General features: G+C 40.3%; 2 protein-coding genes across 2 annotated transcripts in view; one reads left to right on the plus strand and one right to left on the minus strand.

Moving 5' to 3' along the window:
* Positions 1 to 10872, minus strand: part of zc3h4 (zinc finger CCCH-type containing 4) — a 37812-nt gene extending 26940 nt beyond the window's left edge. The window contains 2 exon segments of the mRNA XM_052044062.1: positions 2807 to 3038; positions 10587 to 10872. Coding sequence (XP_051900022.1) covers positions 2807 to 3038; positions 10587 to 10678 — 324 coding nt within the window. The 5' untranslated portion in view covers positions 10679 to 10872.
* A 5895-nt stretch (positions 10873 to 16767) lies between these two features.
* Positions 16768 to 22234, plus strand: part of supt5h (SPT5 homolog, DSIF elongation factor subunit) — a 60899-nt gene continuing 55432 nt past the window's right edge. The window contains 2 exon segments of the mRNA XM_052044393.1: positions 16768 to 16869; positions 20167 to 20266. Coding sequence (XP_051900353.1) covers positions 20187 to 20266 — 80 coding nt within the window. The 5' untranslated portion in view covers positions 16768 to 16869; positions 20167 to 20186.

Raw genomic sequence — 22234 nt, forward strand, 5'->3', positions numbered from 1 at the left:
CACTTAGTATTACGGAAGTTCCATAAACAAAAATCTAGATAAGAGTTTCCAGTCACTTGATTGAATAGAGAAAGGATGCAAGGATTTCTTAAAGGCAAATCATATCTACCTAAAATTAGTAAAGAGTTTTTTGATAAAATAACATAGTGAATTAATGAGGGAAATGCAACTAATGTGGTATATGTGGACTTCCAAAAGCTGTTTGATTAAGTGCCACATAACAGGCTTGTCATCAAAACTGAAGGCCACAGAATAAAAGTGTCTGTAGCAACATGGACAGGAATTGACTAAGTAACAGGAAACAGTAGTTAAATGCTTTTCAAACTATAGCAAAGGACACAGTGGCGTTACCCAGGGGTTGGTACAAAGATTACTGTTTTTCTTAATACATGTTAATATTTCGGACTTTAGCGAATTTGAAAATAACATAAAACATTGAGACGTGGTGAACTGTGAGGAGGATAGTAATAGACTTCAAGGAAATACTGAAAGGCTGGTGGAATGGGTGGTCATGTGGCAGATGAAATATAATGTTCAGAAATGCAAAGCTTTATATTTTAGTAGCAAGAATGAGAAGAGGCAATGTAAACTAGTGGACACATTTCTGAAAGAAGTAGAACAACAGCATGATCTGGGGGGTATATGTGCATAGTTCGTTTAAAGTGGCTGAGATTCTCACAAGATCACTAGACAAGGGAGCAAAAGCAGGCCATTCGGCCCATCGAGTCTGCTCCAAGGAAAAGGGAAAAAAAGAAATGAGAAATGGGGAATGGTGGGGGGGGGAGAACAAAACCAAAAAAAAACCTATTCTAATCCCAATTTCCGGCCTTATCCCCATATCCCTTGATACCCTGACTATTTAGATATCTATCTATCTCCTCCTTGAACGCCCCCACTGATCTGGCCTCCACTGCTGTACGTGGCAAGGAGTTCCACAAATTCACCACCCTCTGGCTAAAGAAATTTCTCCTCATCTCTGTGTTGAAACTGTACCCTCTAATTCTAAGATTGTGCCCTCTGGTCCTGGACTCACCCACCAAGGGAAACAGCCTAGCCACATCTACTCTGTCCTTTCCTATCAACATTTTAAATGTCACTATGAGGTCCCCTCTCATTCTTCTGTACTCCAGTGAGTACAGTTCAAGAGCCGACAAATGCTCATCATACGTAAGCCCTTTCATTCCTGGAATCATCCTCGTAAATCTCCTCTGAACCCTCTCCAACGTCAGCACATCCTTCCTAAGATGTGGGGCCCAAAACTGCACACAATATTCCAAATGAGGCCTCTCTAGTGCCCCGTAGAGCCTCATCAACACTTCCTTACTTTTATACACTATACCTCTCGAAATGAATGCCAACATAGCATTCGCTTTCTTTACCACCGATCCGACCTGGTGGTTAACCTTTAAGGTAGCCTGCACGAGTACCCCCAAGTCCCTTTGTACTTCCGTACTTTGAATTTTCTCTCCTTCTAGATAATAATCTGCCCGCTTATTTCTGCTTCCAAAGTGTACAACTGCACATTTCTCAACATTGAATCTCATCAGCCATTTCCTTGCCCATTCTCCTAAACTGTCTAGGTCCCTCTGCAACCTTCCTATCTCCTCAATACTCCCTACTCCTCGACCTATCTTGGTGTTATCCGCAAACTTAGCCACGAAACTATTTATTCCATCATCCAAATCGTTAATGTACAAGGTAAAAAGAAGCGGCCCCAACACCGACCCCTGCGGCACACCACTAGTAACCAGTAGCCAACCAGAACTACATCCTTTTATTTCCACTCTTTGCTTCCTGCCAACCAGCCAATGCTCCACCCATTCTGTTATCCTACCTGTAATTCCATGACCTCTCATCTTATTAATCAGTCTCTTGTGAGGCACCTTATCGAAGGCCTTTTGAAAGTTTAAATACACAACATCTACCGCCTCTCCCTTATCCACCCTACCTGTGATTTCTTCAAAAAACTCCAATAGGTTGGTCAGGCAGGATCTTCCCTTCACAAAACCATGTTGGCTAGGACCTATCTTGCCTTGCGCCTCTAGGTATTCCGTAACCCATCCTTGAGGATAGATTCCAATAACTTTCCCACCACTGACGTCAGACTAATAGGTCTGTAATTTCCTTTATGCTGCCTTCCTCCTTTCTTATACAGCGGAACTACATTTGCGACCCTCCAGTCCTCCGGAACCGTGCCGGAATCTATCGATTCCTGGAAAATTATCACCAATGCCTCTGCTATCTCTAAAGCCACCTCCTTCAGAACCCGGGGATGCACCTCATCCGGTCCGGGAGACTTATCAGTCTTTAGCCCATTTAGTTTTCCTAGCACCTTCCCCCTAGTAATCTTAACTGAACTCAGTTCCATTTCGTGAGACTCCTGACTAACCGGCACATTATTATCTGTAACGTTATGTGTGGAAACATGGGGAAATTCTAGCACAAGGTATGCAATTTCATTATCAAAATAATATATAACCCTATAATTTTTCTTTATATTTGTAAGTAGGATATATGCTCCTGAGAAGTACCGGAGCTTAGCACTGCCAACACTCTCATTCCCCAATGTCATTAACTGAAGTTAATAATCATCTGCCCCATTATATCAAAAGGAGCCTGTAATGTTTTACAATATGCTTAACAAAAAATAAGACGGAGAGTTGGGTGTATTCTCCAAGATTATATGTATAAAATATTCACAATTTTAATAAAACCTTGAGGCTTAGTTGCAAGAAGATATGTATATTTAAAGAATGGCTCATATTCTGGAAATGTGGGATTTTTACTTAGCTTTAGGACTGAGTACCTTGTGCTTTGACTTTCGTTTCTTTTTTGATCTCTTCTTTTCTTTTTCTCTTTCTTTCTTCCTCTTTCTCTTCATCCTCCTATGGGCTTTGTCCTTATCTTTCTCCTCATCTTCATGATCCCAATCCTGTTTTTCCGATTTGTCTTTCTTGATTTTCTCTTGGGATTCCTCCTGAACCTCCACTTCCTCACCATCATCTTGTAATTCTCCTTCCTCCAGTTCTCCTTCTTCCCTATAATATCAAAACCGAATAAACGTTAGTGTCACAGATTGATGATGTGGGGAATCTAAACCCAGAATCAAGCAAAAAAGATACATGGCAACCGAATAAGACTTTGTGATAGCAATTGTAATTGAGTTATAGGAATAAGAATACTGCTGCTATTTAAGATCATTACTGAGCACCATCCACTTCTGCTGAGGGTTTAGAAGTAAGTCTCACTCCTGAAGCTCAAATAACACGCATTCTAACAAGAACCTAACTCTGTCATGTTCAGTAACTTCCTAATACAGTTTGAAAATGCATGGCACGTTAAATTTTATTTGAAACAAAATAATTTTGTTTTTACAAATAAACTCTTGGTTTTCATGGTGATGTTGACTTGTTGAGCTTGGGTTATATAAAACCAAGAAAACATCAAGTGCTTTACCTAACGAAGGTGTGTAAACTATGAAAGTTAATTGTTGCCTCACCAAGTTGGAAGGAGGCGCAACCTTAACTATGAGAAATTATTCCCCTGTGAATGGCCATATCTTCAGTCATCTTTATCTGTGAAAACGCTGTACTCTCTCATGTCTGCCAGTACATCCTTGGGGGAGACAGCGCAAATTTATCCTATTCTCATAGTTTGCATACATTAATTAAAAGGTAATCTTAGCTCCTCACAAAGGGTCTCCAATCTGAAATGTTAATTCAGATAGGACACTGTAGACACAAGAGACTGCAGATGCTAGAATCTGGAGCAACACACAAAGCACTGGAGGAACTCAGCAGGTCTTTCCGCAGTTACTGCCTGGCCTAGCATTTTCTGTTCTTATTTCAGATTTCCAGCATCTGCAATTTTCTTTTGGTTTTCATTAATTGAAAATTACTTCCAATTAAATTTTATGCATTATGAAGAGACATTTAATTCTCTTTGAAACTGTAAATCTTGCTGCGCAATTTGTGCATGCGTGATTTATTATTACTTCATATATAAACTATAGTTTCACTTAGATGCTGATCCCTGATGAAATTCCTCTCCAAATCTCATGAGAACAGATCTATTATGGGGTGCTAACATATTTCCTGGCTGAAGTGATCAAGTTTAGTACAGATTGAAGGTTGAACATGACTCATCTGGTTTTCAGCATGGCAGAAATTTGACAACCCTACTAATATAGGCTTGTCCACTGACTCAGCTGAGCCAAGTATCCCAGGAAGATTCCAAGTTTTGAGATCTTGGTTGCCTTGAGGTAACTAATCTCAGCAAAGTTGAGGTAGAAATATTGAAGTTAACTTCAATTCCCAAACATGGGAACAGGCCAGAATTACCAGTCTGAAGATGACTTTGTGGAAGATGTGAATTTTTGATGAGGACCAGGGTCAACTAAGATTCTCTCCATTTCCAAGCTGCCAACATCAAACATCCTGGTTCACACCCTCTGAAGAAAACCTGTCAGGTAGGAATCCAAAAATTGGATTCCAGCAAGACTCAGTAATTTTAGGTGGGCGAAAACTGAACAGCATTTCCATGAGCAAATTAAACAGGTAACATGACTAAATTCTTGGAATTAAACAATAAACTTCAAAGGCATTTATTTTCTGCTTCAAAAAGCAAACATGATTGAAGACATTTTTTGCTTCATTTTTTGCTTACTTTAGTGTAAACAGTGGCTTTTGTTACCAGTGTAGCGAACAAGCTAGTTTACTATATTTTATTTTGGATGGAATGGCAAGGATGTTACATAAACAGCTCCTTTGGTCTATCATCTTCACACTGAACATCAAACGCTCATCTTTCTAATCCCAATTTTTCCTCTTGGATTCTCAGCCCTCGTCAACCCTGCCCCCCCAACCCCGCCCTCCCCATTAACCACCCCCCCCCCCCCCAATTCTCCTGTCAACCATCTACAGCGGGCAATTTTACAGCATACCATTAATCTACTGACTGGTACATCTTTGGTATGTGGAAGCAAATTGAAATAACAAGGCAGTCACAGACAGAACAAACTCCACATAGTCAGTACCCAAGGGCAGCTGGGGCTGCGAGGCAGCATCACCAACTTCTGCACCAATGTGCCACCACCAACATTTGATTCACATTGTATCTATCAAATAGGCTAAATAAAGAAATAACTTCAAAAATAATTTGTTACAAAACATAACAAAATCCAGTAGCAGATGAGCAAGATACCCCAAAAGGCACAAACACAAACAAAAGCCTAGTTGTAATCCTCAGTTTGCCAAGCCAAGAGAATAGTTTGAATATTATAACAAGCACTTCTGAGTTGGAAAAAACACTACTCACTGATGTCATTGCACCTGATTATTAACAGAAAGCACTTAATGAAGACAGAATGAAGGTGGGTTGTAAACACTGTCCACTCCCCCCACTCCATCTCTGGCAACTATCACGCCTCACAGTAGTACACTGGCACCTGTCGAACCCCGTAACAGGAACCAATGTATTAAGAGGAGACATCAGTATATAATTTGCTTTGCAGCATCTATGTATGTATAACAGGTATGATTAATAACCCTGATTTATACTTGTCACTTGATCACTCTTCCCTTTACAGATGTTCCAGCAAATAAAATCTACCTTCAATACCATTAATAACATACTGATTGTTTTGTTGTAAAAATATTTGCAGATTTACACCACCTCTATTACCCTACCTATTTTTCCACTCAGATCAATATTCTGTCCCGCTGAGCAAGGTTTTGCCAAGCGTTATACAAGATTTTAATCTTTTTGGTCTTAGAATCTGACTGTGATGCTGTTTCCATTTTTTGTCTCACACCTCCCACATCGAGAAAAACTTTGACATTAATGTGAATATTACTAAATCTAGAACAGAATTCAGTTCAAAATACCTTGAAGAACTATTAATCTGATTACACAAAATCTATTTAATATAAGAATTTTAATTTGAAGGATTCTTGGGGTAATTTTCTCTACACCTATAGGTGTTGACTTATACTGACATAGTTCATGGGTGCCCAGCCACCCTCTAATACCTAAGCAAGTGATCATAACTTACACAAGTATGAACTACACATGTCAGCAATTTGTGGTAACATGGGTTAATGCATTTCACAACATTATCCATTCAGAGGAGGAAAGCCTGGCTGATTTGTTCCCTCCCTATATGCAGCTAAAAACAGCATAAAACCACAGTACAAACCTGACATCTTCAGAGTAGTATTGCTCAATGCAACAGCCAACAGTGAATGCATGTCAAAGTTGAGTTTATTGTCATATGCACAAGTACATGTACAGTGTGCACAGGTGCAATGAAGAACTTACTTGCAGCAGCATCACAGGCATCATATAATCATATAGCATCATTTAATCATATATTCAAGGCAATAAGAGTACAACATCCCAAAATTGAGTATAAACACATTCAATTTGTGTCCCATAACCCTCTGAGATTTCCATATAACTCAGCTTTGTCCTCTTATGCACATCCACTGCTTTGCCCCACCATGTGCAGCCATAAAAGCCCCAACTTCTGGAATTCCCTCCTGAACTGTTTCCACTTCTCCCTCCTGATACTGCTTTCAAGCCTGACCAAGCTCCTGGTTGCCAGTTCCAACATCTCTCCCATTGGCTCAGTGTCAATTTTTTCTCTCTCCAATTATGCTCCAGTGAAATGTAATGGAGTGTTTAACTATATTTCAATGCTTTACTAAAACAAGTTGTTGCTGAATTTTCAGTAGTACTGTTTATGCAAATTACAGCTTAAATAATTACAGAACGTGGCTATCAGACAGCATGAAGATCAGGAATCTTGATTTCAGGCTCAAATTTCTAATATTCTAATATGGCAAAACCAGAACTACGATTCCCATCGCAGAGTCCTCCCACTCTAAGTCTTAGAGGTATAAAGTAGAAAAAATGTTCTGTACACCTGCTAATTGCCAAATACACAACAATGTTGGCGGAAATATGATAAATTTCCCATCTTTCTAGCTAGAAAATGTTAAACGAAGGTTTAAAAATACAATAAATGATGGGAACATGATGAACTGTACTAACTTGCTACTCTGCTCAGACAAACTTCAGTTTCATTCACCTCTCGGGACTCTGGAAAAGGTAAACTTACGTATAAAACAGAAAATTTAAGTTACATTAGAAGTGAGGAAAGAATTAAAAAAGTATTAAGAGGCCTATACGATACATCTTCCCTCAAATTAAAATTAAGACTCACAGATGGTGCGCCAGTGGCACAAATACACAAACAAAATTGGTGATATTTCTAAAGTTTTGGTATAGAGCAAATTAAACATTCTGGATTACTACTGTCTCAAGAGCAATGGTAACTTCAAAATGAAGCAGCTCAAATCCACCCATTCATTAAAATTGGGGATGTAAATCAGTATTTTAACTCATCTTCAAAAATGATCCACAGAATGTAAATTAGTTATATGTATTTAACATAATGGAAGCCCTGGTGATTAACCCAACTTGGATTTGAAATGTTCAGTTAATGGAGAAAAGTAGCATTCTTAAGACTGATTGTGGAAAAAAAAATCTCAGCCAAGTATTAATGGTTCATTGTGACATATCAGTGGTATTCTGATTAGCAAAAAATGTGTAATTTCTACACAAGCCACCACTAATAATAAAGACCATTAACTGTAAATTGCAATAAAACATTCAAACACATCTAGTAAAGCACGGAGCCCAGCCCATGCATTTAGCAATCTATCCTGGTCAAGCTAACAACTTGTTTTCATAAAATGGGGGTCTTCATAAAGGAAGCAACACAGAGCACAATCTGCTGAGAACCAAAGCAGCAAAAGAAATAAAATGTCTCAAGTCAGCAGTAGAAAATGTAACTGTTTATGGCTACATTAACCACGACCCCCCCCTCCCCCCCCCCCCACACACACACAACCTATCACCTCCTCTCTTAGAAAACATTTATTCATGATGCAATATAGTACTCTGAATACTCACGTGTGATTGTTGGCAGCCTATTCCATAATATAGGTGACTAAACTCAATCTTCTACTCACCTAAAGATAAGATACAGATGGACTTCCAGCAACTGGTTTAATTTTTTTTTTACTGAATCCCTGTATTGGCATGCTATCTAAGATTAGCTGCTTCAGCACAAACCAAAAACAACCTGGGGCCTTCTTACTCAATTGTATGCTGTCTTTACCAAAGGAGCTAGTGGAGAAACACCATCTTTTGATATTAAATATAAAAGTACAATGGATGTAGCTAAATAAAAATTAAAAATCTTTGATATTATTCTGCATTTTTAAATCACACATCAGGCTGCCACCATACACATGACACAAGAGCAATTGATCTAGTCTGACGGACTTATCATGAGCCACTGAACAGTTAACAAATCCAAGTTATTAATCCCACTAAATTATTGGGAATTGCTCAGTACTTGAACAAAAAATTGGAGACGAAACAAATATAACTTTTTCCGACTAGGCTGATGAGTTCCATAACCAATTAAAGAAATTTTAACTCACATACATTATATTTATCATAATACATATACACATGATCTCAATCAAATTCTGTTCATCTTAGACTGTTCTCTGCCTAAAGAACAATGCAAGGAACTTTTATTCCTTGTTTTATAAGTAAGGGAATTATAATCCAAGATTTTATCACAATTACCAGATGGTGATTTGCAAACAGAAGCAGCAAACATGAACCACACTTTTTATCATTCTTTTTCACATGGATCTTAAATTTCCCAAGATGCAATGCTAGGTTTTCTCTGCACAAGTTTTTGGCCTTGTGAATTTGTGGACTTTTACCCAACACTGCCAATAGCTTTCAGGTCAGCTGCAAGGATTCGCACAATTACACGAGACTAAACTGGAGTAATCTTCCATCACTTTTTTTGTAAAATATTCACTTTCTGTTTGGCATTCTCACCAATAAACCATGGAAAGATCTCAATTATAATCACAAATCCTAAATTTCAGTGTGCTACATTTTTGTGAAACTCAGCTCGTTGTTCCCCAATATACAATTACCAAGGATTACCAGTTCTCCAATATACAATTACTCCCAAGGATTACCAGAACAAAACATATTTTTGGCACATACACAGATCATGTTAACACTGTTAAATCTAATAAAGTAATTGTACACAAAATAAAAGTTATTGAAATCTTCATGTTTGTACTTACCCCAGAAAATGGACTCTACTCTTTTAAACCAAAATCCTTTGATGACACCTGTTTTAAGACATGTAAGTGATTTTGCCAACATCCTAGAGTTTGTTGATTTACTCCAGGGCATTGATAAAATTATGTTTTGTTTATGGACAAGATAGTTATAATAAAGGCTGCACTTGTCTATGTCAAATCTTTAATTCTGAATATATTATCTAAAATGCAGTTGAGTTTATCCTGCAACACCTCTCTTTGCACCTAAGATTTTCCAGTGTTGTCAACAGGGTCATATTACAAATCATAACTGCACATAATTGAATATAGGCTTAAGGTATTTCAGTGTTGCCTGTTAATTGCAATTTATCTCGATGATTGCATTTTTTTGTGTTATTCACCCCCAAAAGAATAATTTGAAACCAGAAGGGTGCAATCTAAAAGTGTACTGTGCATTTTTGGTTCAAGTGGATATGGAGTGACTTTTACACATCCACTATTACATTTTATTGAAATCCTAATGACAACACTGTTCATTGGCACGCCACACAGAAAATGATTAAAAAATGTATACCAAGGGGTCAGTTATGCATTGATTAACAGTGAAAATAGTTAAAAGAATGACACTTTTGTTTTCTTGTAAAGAAAACAGGAAATGATACAATATCAATGTTTCACAATACCAGGTAAATATTGTACAAACAGAAAGTGGTGATTTTGTTTTGTTGCTGTGAATACTAACAGATTTTTGAAGCCACCAGAACAAATAAAATACATTTTAGGCAGCTGCGTTTGTAAAATGACAAGATTTTTTTTAATAGACCATGCATATTTAAAGGAAAATCATCACCAACACATCACAATAGAGGGGATAAAATAAATTATAAATGTTTCTCTATTTACATGCTACATGGGGACGCTGGGTAAAAAAAAATCCAAGTTCAAAGGTCACTTGTCGATGTCCTTTAAACGGGCTCCATTTATTAGAGGATTTATATCGAAAATAAGCATTAATGTAATTAAACTCGAATGCAATAACAGAAACAGGCTCTCCTGTTAATAATTCCTCTGCATTAAAGACACATCCGCATTGCTCTCTGCCACCCAAGCATGCAAATAGGCCTCAAACCACCCCCCTCCCTCAAATTCCTGGTTTATTTTTTTAATTATATAAATATATATTTTTTTAAAAATCGAGCGAATAAACTTTTCCAGAGGATTTAAAATGAGATTAAAAAGAAAAATATTAATCCAAAGATACATTCCTCTACCTTACGTTTCCAAGGTTTCCTTTCTCTTTTTCAGAAAAAACCTTGGTGGGTTGTTGGATTTTTTTTGGTTGTTGTTGGTTTGTTTTTTTTATAAATAAAAGATAATAAAATATAGAAATGTTGGATAAAAAAAAGGTTGTTTTTACTCGACCTTTCGTCTCCTGACTCAGTGAGGTTGATGTTGTGCTCGTTTTGGGGGGACTGCTTGTTGGAGGAGGTGAGGCTGAGGCTTTCGAGAGACATTTTCTCTCGCTCGCTCTCTCCCTTTTGTCTGTCTCTAAAGGCCTCTAAAATTACCAGCAATTAGGCTCTCACTGATTCTAAAGATAGGAAATAAACCGGCTCTGTTGGTAACTGTTTAAGCGTTTTGGTATTTTCTCGGTGCTTTTCTGTGCGGATCCGACCCCCGGGTTTCTCTCCATTACACAATGACTGAACAAAACAGCTCGACAACATGGCGCCCGTCGACGGCGTGACGCACGGCAGTGGGGGAGAGAGAGAAAAAAAAATCCCCACTCACGGAAGCTCACGAACGTCGCCGGAAACTGCCGAGATCCAGCGTCCCCGCCGAAAGTGGCCGAAGCTGTAGCTTCGGGTGGGTGTGGGTGCGGCGGATGTCTTTTAGTACGGAAATACCCGAATCGTCCGCCGCCCGAGTGCCAACGTGCAGGCGTCATTGCACGGAAATACACGAAGTCTCGGGACGAAAGATGCCGAATTCAACGATTGAGTATGCAGATTTGTGGGGATGAGTGGACAACTCGATAGCTGGCTCACTTTACAGAACACCACTCATTTTACAGAACAATGAGAAACGTTTGACTTTTTGCTTTGAAAAAAATGCAATTTTTCTCTATCAATAAATGCTGTCCGACCTACGGAGTTGTTGCTCCAGATTCCAGTCTCTCGTTTCCTGACCTGAGGATTTAGAGTACTTTCAGTTTTTATTTCAGATGTGCAGCAGGTTTTTGATTTTTAATATTTCTCTTTATTTTCTAAGGTAAATGTGCATTTTCAATGTTTTATGCCTTAAACGTCTGAATAAAGTTATGTGTTTTTATTTCAATGCACGTAATACAGAAATGTATTTCACCCTTGCATCCAGTTTTAAATATAAATTTAAAAAAGAAATTCAAGTGGCTTTCCTCACATTCAGGCCAGCTAAGAACTTTGCCGTTTACTGTACCCACCACCTTTTTTTCAGGGTGGGCATGTTAGAGAGACTAGGTTATAAGGGAACTAAGTGTGTGTTTGTGTGTCTGCAGGGGGCGGGTTAGTATGGTAATGATGGGATTGCTCTGAGGGCTGGCAAAGACTCAGTGGCCAAATGGCCTCCTATATTGTAAGTAAATATTATGGAAAATAGGCTGATTGCTGGAGTTGTTCAGAAATGTATAAAGTTTTCCCTGCCTAATTTTGTATTTCATTTACAAATTGTTAATTGCTAAATGTCAGTTCTGATAATCTATCAGCAGCAATGCCAATTAAACAGTCATCAAAATTCCTCTCCTTTCACTGAATCCCCTGTTTCTTACCATTCCAAGTACAAAGAAACACTTAGATTTCTGTAGTCCCTTTTATTGCTCCAAACATTCTCATGCACTTTACTGCATTTTTAAATAAGAATAGAAAAGGCTGAAAACATTTAAAAAAAAGTCAGGGAGCGTCAGAAAAGGAAGAAACAGAATTATTTCAAGAAAGTGAATGATCTTTCATCAGCACCAAAGGCAATGAACCAAGAGCTAGTAAATGGGATTAGTGTAGATTGGACCTTGATGGTCAGTATGGGCCTGACTTTGTGATGTACGACTCTATGGCTAAAAGTAAGAGGCAGCAAGAGGAAGCCACGCAAGAAAGAAATGAGAGTTGGCCTATTGTAAGGGCAGGATAATAGAAGTTAAATGAGAGAAGGGATGATAACACTTGACAAAAGGAGATGATAATGGAACAAGTCAGAAAAGAAAGAGCTTATAAAAGATTTACATGGGAGTAGCAGAAGCATCACCAACAGCCACTGTTGGAAAAGTGATTATAAGCTGTAAACTTTAAACACAATGTTGTGTCTGGGAATCCATGATATGCAATAATGTGTCTAACGACGTGCTTGTTTGGACTTTCAGTGGAACAGTGCAAGAAGCCTCAGACAGAGGTCCAGGTGATTATGGGACAGAAAATGAAAGTGACAGGCAGCTGGAAGCACCTGGAGCTTGAATGGATTGTTCTTGGTCATCTATTCTGCATTTGGTCTCACTGCTAAGGAGGGAGATCATTTAATATTCTGAATTGAGTGAAGACATCGCTGTTGTCATATGGGAAATGTGTTTGAGGCTCTGAACCAGGGGAGGGAAGGTGTTTGATCTCCTCCAGTAGCGTATGTGGGAAGGGAAAGATAAGAGGGGGTGAACCCAAGTTGATTAGAGGAACAGAAGGCACATCATGATGGAAGTGAACAAAATGACAGAGGATGATTTGCTGAATGTGGAAGTTGTAAATGAGATAGGAAGGGAATCCTGCATTGATTCTGGAAGGCAGAGAACTGAGTAACAGCAGAATTGGAAGATATGACAGAGACATGGTGAAGAGCACCGTCAAATATGGTGGTGTGGAATTCATAGATTCATACAGGCCCTTTGAGTCCACACCAACCATCAAGCAAACATCTATAATCATCCTTTTTTTTCCATTCTCCCCACATTCTCAACTCCATGCGCCCCCCTCCCCCCCATCAACCAGCACCACCCTGGATTCTACCACTCACCTACACAATTGGAGCAATTTATAGTAGCCAATAAATCTACCAACCCATATGCCTTTGGGATGTGGGAGGAAACTGGAGCATCTAGAGGAAACCCATATGGTTACAGGGAGAACAATGCAAACTCCACACTGACATCAGAGATTAGGATTGAATCTGAATCTGGAGCTGTGAGGTAGCAGCTGGACTCGTTGTCTATGAAGCGAAATGAAGATGTTGGAAGCACAGGTGCGGAAAGTGGCATTAACAAAACAGATGAGACAGAACAGGAGAAACTGGAAAAACTGAATCGGTGATTATTGGCAGAATCCAAACCTATTTTTCCTTTTCTGATATCCACTGTCTAGCAGAAGTCTCCAACCACCAATTAGAAACAGAAGTTGAAGTATAAAGCTGGCAGTTTTTCTCATTCCTAGAATAAAGACCATGAAGTTAGTTGTTACACTGTGACTGTTACCCCAGCTGAGAGATGCTTTGTTAAGAGAGATCAAGAATCAAACCATGGGTCTTTCTGGTAAATAAAGCTATGACAATGAACATAGTATAATAACTACCATTCAGTTTATCTTGGGGTATTAGTGGGGAGCATTTCATTTTTGACTGAATATCATCACTAAATAGCCAAGATCAGAAATAGCAGGACAGAGATGTAAGGTAAAGCCTTTGTAAACCAGGTACACAGGACTGTAGGGATCAACTGCACTCTGACAACACCTCATACTCCAATTGAGTAGCTCAAAGGTATAAATGGTGAATTTTCCAATTTCAGGTAACCCACACCTCCTGTGTTCCTTTCCCACTCCCACTTGTCCACCTAGGTTTTCTCTCCTTATGTTCACCCTGACCATTCCCCTCTTCCCATTACCTGGATTTGTTACCATCCCCCGCCTAGCTCCATCTGCCCATCACCCACACACCTATCCACCTGGGCTACTTCTCCCTCGGTCTACCTTTCCTATTCCTCCCCATCTAGTTCCATGATCCCTCTCTTATATCACCATATATCACCTTCTGCTCCTCCACCTACCTCACCTGGTTCCACCTATCACCCTACCAGCCCGTCTCACCCCTCTCTCTCACCTGTTTATTACTGGCCTTCTTCCCTCTACCCTCACAATCCTGATACAGAGTCTCAGCCCGAAATGCTGACCATCCTTTTGCCTCCACAGATGCTGCTTAGTCTGTGGAGCTCCCCCAGCAGTTCACTTTTTGCTCCAGACTCCAGCATCTGCGGTCTCTCATATCTATACTTTATTGAGCTACATCTTGTACCTTCCACACTTCGTAAAACTCTACCCCACCTCTTATATGTTGCATAAAAAACATTTCAAATAAGCTATCCATCCAACCTTTACTCAAACCTTTGCCTGTCAATTTGTTAAATGAAAAACTCATCTGTTCATCTTCCCGCTTCAGAAATCAGGGCACCAGCCTTGGCTCAATAGTTGCACTTTGTGTACTGAGAAATTGAATGCAAAAATTATGAGCAATTAAATATTTTGGATTTAAAACTTGCAGCGAATTTTCAGCAAACATAAACAAACAGTAGAACTATCAAGAGAGGAGGTTTACAACCAACTGGTTCTCTCAAATTGATATGAAACCTTAGCTGTTTCTCCCTCAACAGATGATGCCTGACCTGCAGAGATATTAAACAATATTTGCAGCACAGTATTTTGCTTTTGTTTACAATCCAAAAATTTGGATTGGACCCCAGAAACAAAAGATTCCATTATACTGCCAAATCTGCAAACCACTGAAGTACTGTATTATTTGATGGAAAGAAACAATAATAAATTCAGAAAATACTAACTCATTTCTATCATGACTCATATTTATCCCTCAATCACTATTGCCAAAACAAAATGGACTATTTTGTCATGACTGCTGATTGTGTGATCTTGGTGCATGTAGAATAATGGGTTATAGTAGCATAATGATTAAATTATTGGACTAATATCTGAAAATGAGTTCAAATCCCACAAAGGCAGCTAAACAATTTAACATCATTTAATATACTGTACCCTTTCTCTTATACATTGCAAAATAAGCTCTGTACCCATTCTCTTATACATTGCAAAATAAGCTTTTCAAATAACTATACAACCTTTACTGAAATCTTTGCCTATCAATTTATTACATGAAAAAACTCATCTGTTCACCTTCCCTCCACAGAATGGATAAGTGTATGGATAGATGAAAAACACGACAATGCTGAAGGAACTCAGCAGGCCGGGCAGCATCCGTGGAGAAAAGCAGGAGGTCAACGTTTCAGGTCAGGACCCTTCTTCAGGACTGAAGGTAGGAAAAGGGGAAGCCCAATATATAGGAAGAAAAGCAGAGCAGCGATTGGTGGACAGAAGAGGGGAGGTGGGGTGGGCACAAGGTGGTGATAGGTAGATGCAGGTAAGAGATAGTGACAGGTAGGTGCGGGACAGGAGGGGAGAGCGGATACATCGGGGGATGGGTCAAAGGAAAGGAGAGAGAGGAAGAAAAAAGAAAAAAAAAGAGGCTAGGAAAGGGGAAGAAGAGAAGCAAGGTGGGGGGTGGGGATTACCCAAAGTGGGAGAATTCAATGTTCATAGCCGTTAGGCTGCAAGGTTCCAAGATGGAAAATGAGGTGCTGTTCCTCCAGTTTGCGCTTGGAATTCTCCTGGCAGTGGAGGAGTCTGAGGACTGTCATATCAGTGATAGTGTGGGAGGGGGAATTGAAGTGACTGGCAACGGGGAGATGCAGGTCACGGTTACGGACAGAGCGCAGGTGTTCTGCGCGGTTGCGGACAGCATCTGCAATCCTTTGTTTCTCAAGTACATGTGTAGGAAAGGTTTATATGGATACGGGCCAAACACAGGCAAGTAGGACAGAATGGAATGCTGGGGTTGGAAGAGGAGATATTTGACAACATTAAGGGTATAATCAGCAAAAAATCTGCTGGACAAACAGTGGGTCGAGCAGCATGTGGGTGTTTGGGGGGGGTGGTGAAGGAATTGACGACGTTTCAGTTCAAAACCCTGCATCAGGACCCATCTGCGTTCCAGCACCTGCAGTCTCTTGTGTCAAGGGTACAGAGGATGGAGAAAAACTTTCCCATTGGCAGAGGGTTCAAGAAGCAGGGTGCACAGAATGGAGGTAGTTGGCAAGATAACCATAAGTGGGGAATATTGGAGGGGAATGTGGAGAGGAATATTGGAGGGGAATGTGGAGAGGAATATTGGAGGGGAATGTGGAGAGGTATATTGGAGGGGAATGTGGAGAGGAATATTGGAGGGGAATGTGGAGAGGAATATTGGAGGGGAATGTGGAGAGGAATATTGGAGGGGAATGTGGAGAGGAATGGGAATGAGAGTGGGTATCCAGCAGAAATGAGAGAACGAACCAGTGAATCGCACAGGGAATGAACTCTTGGGGATGTTGGAAGGGGACAGGGAGACAGTGGAGGTATTGCCGGCCAGGCCGCATGCGCGGACGGTCCGTACCCAGGGCGTGGCGCGCCCACGTGCTGACGGTCCGTTCCCGGGGCGCGCGCACGCGCTGACGTTACGTCACACGCAGCGCGGCCACTCTCAGGCGATGCCGCGCACGTTAGCCTTTCCACAGACGCGGCGCCGCGCACGCCCGGTGACGAGCTGTGTTCGCGCGAACGGCGGCGGCGGGGGAGGAGGACCGGTCCGGGACTTGGTGAGTGACCAGTGAATCGTTGCCGAGAGCGGTGACGGATGTGGTTGACGTGGCCGGTTCGTGGCCTGCACTCGGGTGGCGTGGCGGTAGTCGGCCGGCGGGGCAGATCGGCCACAGTCTCTAACTGAGTCCCAGGCTTGGGGACGCCAGCTAGGCCGCACCGCTGCCCCCGGGTTACCTGCACCCTCGCCACCCGTGCCGGGAGCCGCTGCCACCCACGCCTGGTGTTTTTTGCTCGGCCTGGCTCGGCCGTTGGGTTTTATTCCTGAGAGGAGACTCCCCAGGCCAGAAGTGACCCATTGATGCAGTGCTTCAGCATCTTGCGCCTCTTGCTTGGACTTTGATTGTATTTAAACCCTGAGTTTTTCATTCCGAACATGTGAGTTTAGCATCGTCTGAGGAATAAAGTTTGCTCCTGGAACCGGAACCGACTAGATTACATCTCAGAGAAAAGATAAACCCAATTTGTTTATCTTTGCGACTCATCCTCAGATGAAATGTGTGTGTACTGTTTGCCCCCCTCTTGAGGAATTTTAATTTTCACAATACAAACTGGAAGGTTTAGTTTGCATTAAGGCTGATAATCTGATCTCTTAACTACTTTGGTGCACGTGGCCATGACCTATCATTGTATTTCTATGAAGTTCCCTTATCCAAAATTCAGTTTTGATTTTAACTTTGTGCTCAGATAAAGGGGGTTTGTTGGCTTTGGGATATGAACCAGCAGCTAGATTCCAATCGGGTCATTTAAAGTATCAGTTGAAAATTTGTCTATCTCGAGGTTCTTGGAACACTGAGAGTGAGCTGTCACGAACATAAGCGTGATGAGCATCATATCATTGTTTTGATGTTGGCCAACAGGTAATCTGGGGTGGGGAGGGAAGGGGTGATGGAGAGTAGTTCTTGCCCTTCGAAATTGTGACATCAAATTGTTTAGGACGAGCCATTGGTTTATTCATTTCAGACAACACTTTACTCCAGATAAATTCTTAGTTGTAGTGTAACAGCCATGTGTCGGCCTGGATATTTTGCCCAGAACCCTGCAGTAGGTTTTAAACCTATAATATAAATCACAACCATGATATGCAAAGATTCAACCATGAACAAGTGAATTATTGGAGTTATAGAAGTATATATATTGTCATGGGTAGCTCCTGCTTGTCCCATATTGCTTTGTATGCTTTCTGAGGTTTGTGTTTCCAGCAAGTGTTGTTGTTGGATATGAGGGATCTTGCCCTCACTTGCTGTTTTGTTCCATATTTTACCTTATCTCAAAGGAGGGTGGAAGAAGATTTAGTGGTATCTTGCACATAAGGATTGAATATTTACCTCAAAAGGATAATAAATGCAAGGCTCTGGGGGAAGGGCTGTGGATTGGGATAAATGGGATATCTCTTTAACAGAGCCAACACGGACCTAATTGTTCACTTTATAGGCTGTAGGATACTCACACACTGCATTTGATTTTGTAAACTGGAAGGAACTTGCACTTTAGTGGAGTATCGGTCTATGTGAAGTGAATAACCTTAATAAATCTAACAAATGGAAATAGTTTCAGTTCATTATATTTTTTCCCATTTTTGGTTTCATCAGATTATTTTCTTTTATTCTGTGGTGATAATTGTTTGATTTCCCCTCTCCAGTATACACTAGGATTCCTTGACCTGTCAGTAACAGTGCTTATCTGTTCCATCATAAAACAAAATGTGAGACTGAGGCAGAAGGCCAAAGGCTTGGTCAAAAGAGTAAGTGTTAAGGAAGATTTTTACACCGGGTAAGAGAGTGGCAGGAAGGTTTAAGGAGAAAACTCCTGTGCTATTGGGGCCAGGCATCTGAAATCGCAGTCATCAATAGCGAATGGATTAACATACAAATGCTCAGGAGACTGGAATGACGGAGTGTAGATCTCAGCAGGCTGACGGAGTGTAGATCTCAGCAGGCTGACGGAGGGTTACAGTTATTGAGGGGTTTCAAAATAAAAGTGAGAATTGTAGACAATGTAGGTCAGTAGGAACAGGAATAATTTGCATGAGTGAGAGAGAGTTTGGTTGAGAACAGCAGAGTTTTGGATGATCTCAAATTCATGAAGGGTGGAAGATTAGAATCCAACCAGGAGTACCTTGCAACAGTTGGGCAAAGAAATAATAAAGAAATGTATGAGGATTTTGGCAGTAGATTACCTGAGAGAGAGGCAGAATCTGAAGGTCTTATGAAGGTTGAAATAGATTGTCTCGATGGCACCATTTCAGGGGGTCGTTTTAAAGAACAACAATGCAAATGGCTCCAGAATTTCCAAATGATCTATATTCATTTGTCCTAGCAGTAAAAAAGATGTGCATGGATGTAGAGTGAGGATTGCGGCGGGCTGTGTTATAGTAATTCCATGGTCGAGTAGCTTGTTGACATTCACTCCCTGGACTCAGATGAAGTATGGACTTGTATGGTATTAAAGGTTAACTGGCATCTGTGAAACATAAACCAAGAGCAAAGACTCAAGAGGAGAAGGGCATGTTTTTTTTCAATGTAATCTCAGAAAGCAAACAAAAAATCAGATGTTAAAAATCTGAAATATAAACAGAGCATGCTCCCACAAGTGCCTTGCGTCATTCAGCATTTGTGGAGAGAGAGACAGTTAACATTTCAAGTCTGTTGTGCTTCAATTAGAAAATAAGTTATTATAATAGTAGTAATATTTGGAAAGAACATTGTATCTGATCTTCATGGCATCCCGGATTGCTTCAAAACCAATTTATTATCTTTTGAGGTTCGTGAGCATCAGCATAAAGTTTAGCAGGTAACTGAGAAAGAGTGCTATTGAACGACACTTTGGAAACATTTTGTTACGTGGTGCCAAAGTGTTAAACCAATTATCACAGTTTCAGCTGCCTTTGTTCTAGATTTGTAAGTTTCAATTTTATGGTGAAATTTGTTTTCATATTTTCTGCTTAATTTAGTTCGATGTTGTATTGCCAAAATATCTTGTTCAAAGTCTATTCTTCTATTTAAATCATAACAAATTGATTATAGTTTATTTTGCACGCACGCTTTCCTTGTACATCTTGGTAATAACTGTTCAGAGTCTATATTTAAGGATGATGTGATATTTATTTACTCTTGAACGCTTAAAAGGTGATACATTGCATAAAAGAGCCTTAAACTCCTGGTATTTGAATACATTGTTATTTTGTACACCCAAACTCAGCTAGGCTATTGCATGTAAGGCACACAGATATTCACATTGAAAATTCCAATATAAGGTATAATTCCTATACCTTAAACAAACTCTTTTTATTTCAGTCTTTCACTGAGTCCACAAGATGTCGGACAGTGATGGGAGCAACTTTACTGATGATGAGAGTTCCCGCAGCAGTGAGGGAGAAGAGCAAGAGGAAAATGAGGTACTTGAAATTCAGATCTAGTGTTCCAACTCTTTTAAATCTGATACTGCCACGACAGACTTCCCTCTCCTCTCCTCTCCCCTTTCAGCATTCCAAAAGATGCTCTGGTCCATTCTTCCATCAATGGACATTCACCTTTCCAACTGCAGGAGATCCCTTACCTGCCCTTTTACCTCCTGGTTTCTAACCATCCAGCGCACTAAGCACTCTTTCTAGGTGAAGTAGAGATTTACTTGCATTTAGTATAGAGAGCTTACTGCTCACAATGTGGTTTCCTCTATATTGGAAAAGCTGAACGTGGGTTTAGTGTTTAGTTTGTCGAATGCTTCTGTTTAGTTGTAGTGACTTGCCCCCTTCTGCTTTAGCTTCCAGTTGTCTATTTAATTATCCTTCCCACTGCCACTTTGACCTCTGTTTTCAGTCTCCTCCACTGTTTGACTGAATCTCAATGTAAGCAGGAGGAACAAACACCTTACCTTACAATGGGACACATTGCACCTTTGTGAATCAACAGAATTCAACAATTTTTTATAATCATCTCTAATTTTTGTATTTTACATTTCCAGGGGACAAATGAATGTTGAAAATTTCAGATGGGCATTCTATTTCTGTCTACACCTTCTCTAGACTGACCTTCCGTTATTTGTTAGTCTGTTTGCACACTCCTTTCACCCTGTGCTATCACCTCTTTTTTATTTGATCTCTCTTGCCTACAACCCTATCACAGGTTTTTCCTTTGCATTCTTCGCGCTTCCCTTTCTCAGCGTCTTCAAAAGTGTTTTATCTCTCATCTTTCTCCGTTCTGATGAATGGGTATTGGTATGAAATTTTAACTCATAGAGTTGTATAGCACAGAAACAGGCCCTCCGGCCCAACTCATCCATGCTGCCTATCTACGATAATCCCATTTTCCTGCATTTGGTTCATATCCCTCTTTCATTCCTATCCATTTACCTGTCAAAATGTTTTTTAAACACTGTGATTGTACCCACCAATACCATCTCGTCTGGCAGCTTGTTCCATATACATTTAAATATATATATTTTCTTTTACAAATATAACAATGTATACTTTTCTCTGTGTGAAAAATTTGCTCCTCAGATCTCCTTTAAATATTTCCCATGTCACCTTAAACCTATGTCCTCAAGTTTTAAACTCCTCTACCTTTGGAGAAAGAGTGTGACTGTCTACCCTATCTATGCCCCTCATAATTTTATTAATCTCTCTCAGGTCACCCTTCAGCCTTCTGCACTCCAGTGAGAACAATCCCAGCCTATCCAATCTCTCCTTGTAACTGAAACCTTCCAGTCCAAGCAAAAACCTGGTGAATCTCTTCTGCATTCTTTCAAGTGCTATCACATCCTTTCTATTGTATGGTGACCAGAACTGCATACACTATTGCAAGTGTGGCCCAACCAATATCTTGTACAGATGCAACATGATGCCCCAACTCTTGTACTCAATAACCCTGTCTATGAAAGCAAGGAAGCTAAACGCTGGCTTCACTACCTATCCACCTATGTTGCAGTTTTCAGAGAGCTGTGAACTTGCACCCCAAGGGTCACTCTGTACATCAACACTTCTAAGCTTCCCTGCCATTTACTGTATGTATCCTGTCAGTATTACACAGCCCAAAGTACATTACCTCACACTTGTCTGGATTAAATTCCATCCGCCCAAATTCTGCCATTGCCACCACTCTGCCCAACTTTCCACCTGATCTATGTCACTCCATATCCTTAGGCAACCATCCTCACTATCTACAACTCCACCAATCTTTGTGTTATCAGCAAACTTATTAGACCATAGACATTCTCATCCAAGTTATGATAAGCAACCAAGGCCACAGCACTGATCCCTGCAGTCCACCACTAGTTACAGATTTCCGGTCAGACAAACAATCCTTTACCACTGCCCTCTATCTTCGATCACCAAGCCAATTTTGGATCCAGTTTGCCAAAACACCT

The sequence above is a fragment of the Pristis pectinata genome, chromosome 35 (genome assembly GCF_009764475.1).
Source record: "Pristis pectinata isolate sPriPec2 chromosome 35, sPriPec2.1.pri, whole genome shotgun sequence".
NCBI classification, from domain to species: domain Eukaryota; kingdom Metazoa; phylum Chordata; class Chondrichthyes; order Rhinopristiformes; family Pristidae; genus Pristis; species Pristis pectinata.